At 28.9% G+C, this 2,214-nt stretch overlaps 1 protein-coding gene across 5 annotated transcripts in view; it reads left to right on the plus strand.

Moving 5' to 3' along the window:
- LOC107736871 (alpha-adducin-like) overlaps positions 1-2,214 on the plus strand; it is a 60,421-nt gene that overhangs the window by 55,748 nt on the left and 2,459 nt on the right. Inside the window, exon 16 of one of the 5 annotated variants that reach the window (XM_016548275.1) lies at positions 1,093-1,126. The exons of the other annotated variants lie outside the window; for them this stretch is intronic. Within the exon in view, the coding sequence (XP_016403761.1) occupies positions 1,093-1,126 (34 nt within the window). The remainder of the gene's footprint in view (positions 1-1,092; positions 1,127-2,214) is intronic. 5 annotated transcript variants of the gene reach the window in all.

Here is a 2,214-nt window from a genome sequence, read left to right on the forward strand (position 1 = left end):
AAAAATTTGTTTATAATAATTTATATTTTACCTTTTTTCTTTTTTTAGGAAGCTATTTTTTAAAAATGTATTTAGGTTTTATTCTACCCTCTTGGTCTTTATTACTGTGGATTACACCCATCTTATCGAAATAAGAGCTGTTATGTTGAGACTATATAATAAAAACTGCTTTATAGGTTGGGATGCACCAACATTTTCACCTTTTTGACATTGATACCAATAATTAATAATTAATAAATAATAGGCCAGCATTATAAATCTATACTATATGCCTTTTTAAAACCAAATAAAACAAAAAGCTAAATTAAAATATATTTAAATAAATATTTTTTAAAACTTTTTACATTTTTTGTAAGCACATTTGTGACCCTGGAGCACAAAACCAGTCTTAAGTGTCAATTTTTTGAAAGGACAATAGGATAGGACAATATTTGGCTGAGATACAACTATTTGAAAATCTGGAATCTGAGGGTGCAAAAAAATCAAAATATTGAGAAAATCATCTTTAAAGTTGTTCAAATGAAGTTCTTAGCAATGCATATTACTAATCAAAAATTAAGTTTTGATATATTTACGGTAGGAAATTTACAAAATATCTTCATGGAACATGATCTTTACTTAATATCCTAATGATTTTTGGCATAAAAGAAAAATGTATAATTTTGACCCATACAATGTATTGTTGGCTATTGCTACAAATATACCCCAGCGACTTAACACTGCTTTTGTGCTGCAGGGTCACATTTGTTCTCCTTATTTATCCGATACTGATTATGGTCCCTAGTAAATGCAATTCTAGTCGATTGGTAGTATTTTAGAGCCTGAATGTCATCAGAAATGTCAAATTCTTCTTAAATCCAGGTGTAATCCGATCTGAGAAATGTCTTAAATGTCCTCATTCACTCTTCATGCTCATTTCTCTGGGGTCTTAAAGAATGGCTCGGCAACCATTCTTTACTTCCAGTGCTCTGTGTGTCTCTTTACGGTTTCTGTTCGTTTCTTTTTAATTTAACCCGGTGGCTGTGATTTGATCTGCATAGACATTCTCTCTCTACTTGTGCTTTTTCTTCTTCGTGGCTGCGTCACAATCAGGAGATGGAAATGCAAAAGAGTATCTGTTACCGTAGTAAGTACCTCACCCCCCACACGCTCGAGTTTTCTTTCCCGCTGCATGCCTTCAGCTCACTCCTCTGCTGTCTAACTCTCATCTGCTGTCCTCGCGTTCCTCTGGGTTTGGTTTGTTGAGAGGGATGATCTGATCTGCTCCAGCAGAGTCATGGGCTGCAAACGGCATGAAACAGGTTTAACTTTTATAATGTGACTGATTCTTATCAGGATTTGATTGGATGTAAATCATTTAGATTGACATCCTTGGTTACTTTTACTTTTCCATACTGTCACAACTCAAAAAAATAAATAAATAAAAATAAATAAATAAATACAATTTATATAAGGAGGAGGTTAATAAAATGTAATGAATTTTTTAAAATAAATAAATAAAATTCCTTAAAACAACATTTAACTTTACTGTCACAACTAAAAAAAAACATAAATAAATAAATGTAATGAAATTTAAAAAAAATAAAAAATAGATGAAATTCCATAAAATAACATTTTACTTTTATAATGTGACTGATTTGAACAAGATTTGCTTGGATGTAAACCTGTAATAATATGACATTTATTGGTTAATTTTACTTTTCCATACTGTCACTACTATTTATTTTTTATTTCATAAGCGAAGGAAGTTATCCAAATTTAAAGAAAGTTTTAAATAAAATAAAATAAAAAACCTTAACATTCACTTAAATTCAAATTTACAAAAAACTAGCACATTTTTCTATAAAATAACATTTAACTTCAATAATGTGACTGAATTTATCTATCAAGATTTGATTAGATTTTATTTAAATGTAACTTTTTTTCATCATAGGAGGAAGTTAAAATGTAATACAATTTGTAATATAAATCAAGCAATTTTTCATAAATAACATTTAAAAAAAATCATAGGAGGAAGTTAATAAAATTTTATGACCATTTTTAATGCAAAAAGCAATTTTTCCATATAATAACATTTAACTTCTATAATGTGACTGATTATCAGGATTTGGATGTAAACCTGTTAAACTATGGCATTAATGGTTCATGTTACTTTTCTGTGCTGTTACAACTGACAAACTTTTGTTATTATTATTATTTTCATAGGTAACACTT

This window comes from Sinocyclocheilus rhinocerous, unplaced genomic scaffold (genome assembly GCF_001515625.1).
Source record: "Sinocyclocheilus rhinocerous isolate Xijiao unplaced genomic scaffold, SAMN03320098_v1.1 scaffold2868, whole genome shotgun sequence".
In the NCBI taxonomy this organism is placed as follows: Eukaryota; Metazoa; Chordata; class Actinopteri; order Cypriniformes; family Cyprinidae; genus Sinocyclocheilus; species Sinocyclocheilus rhinocerous.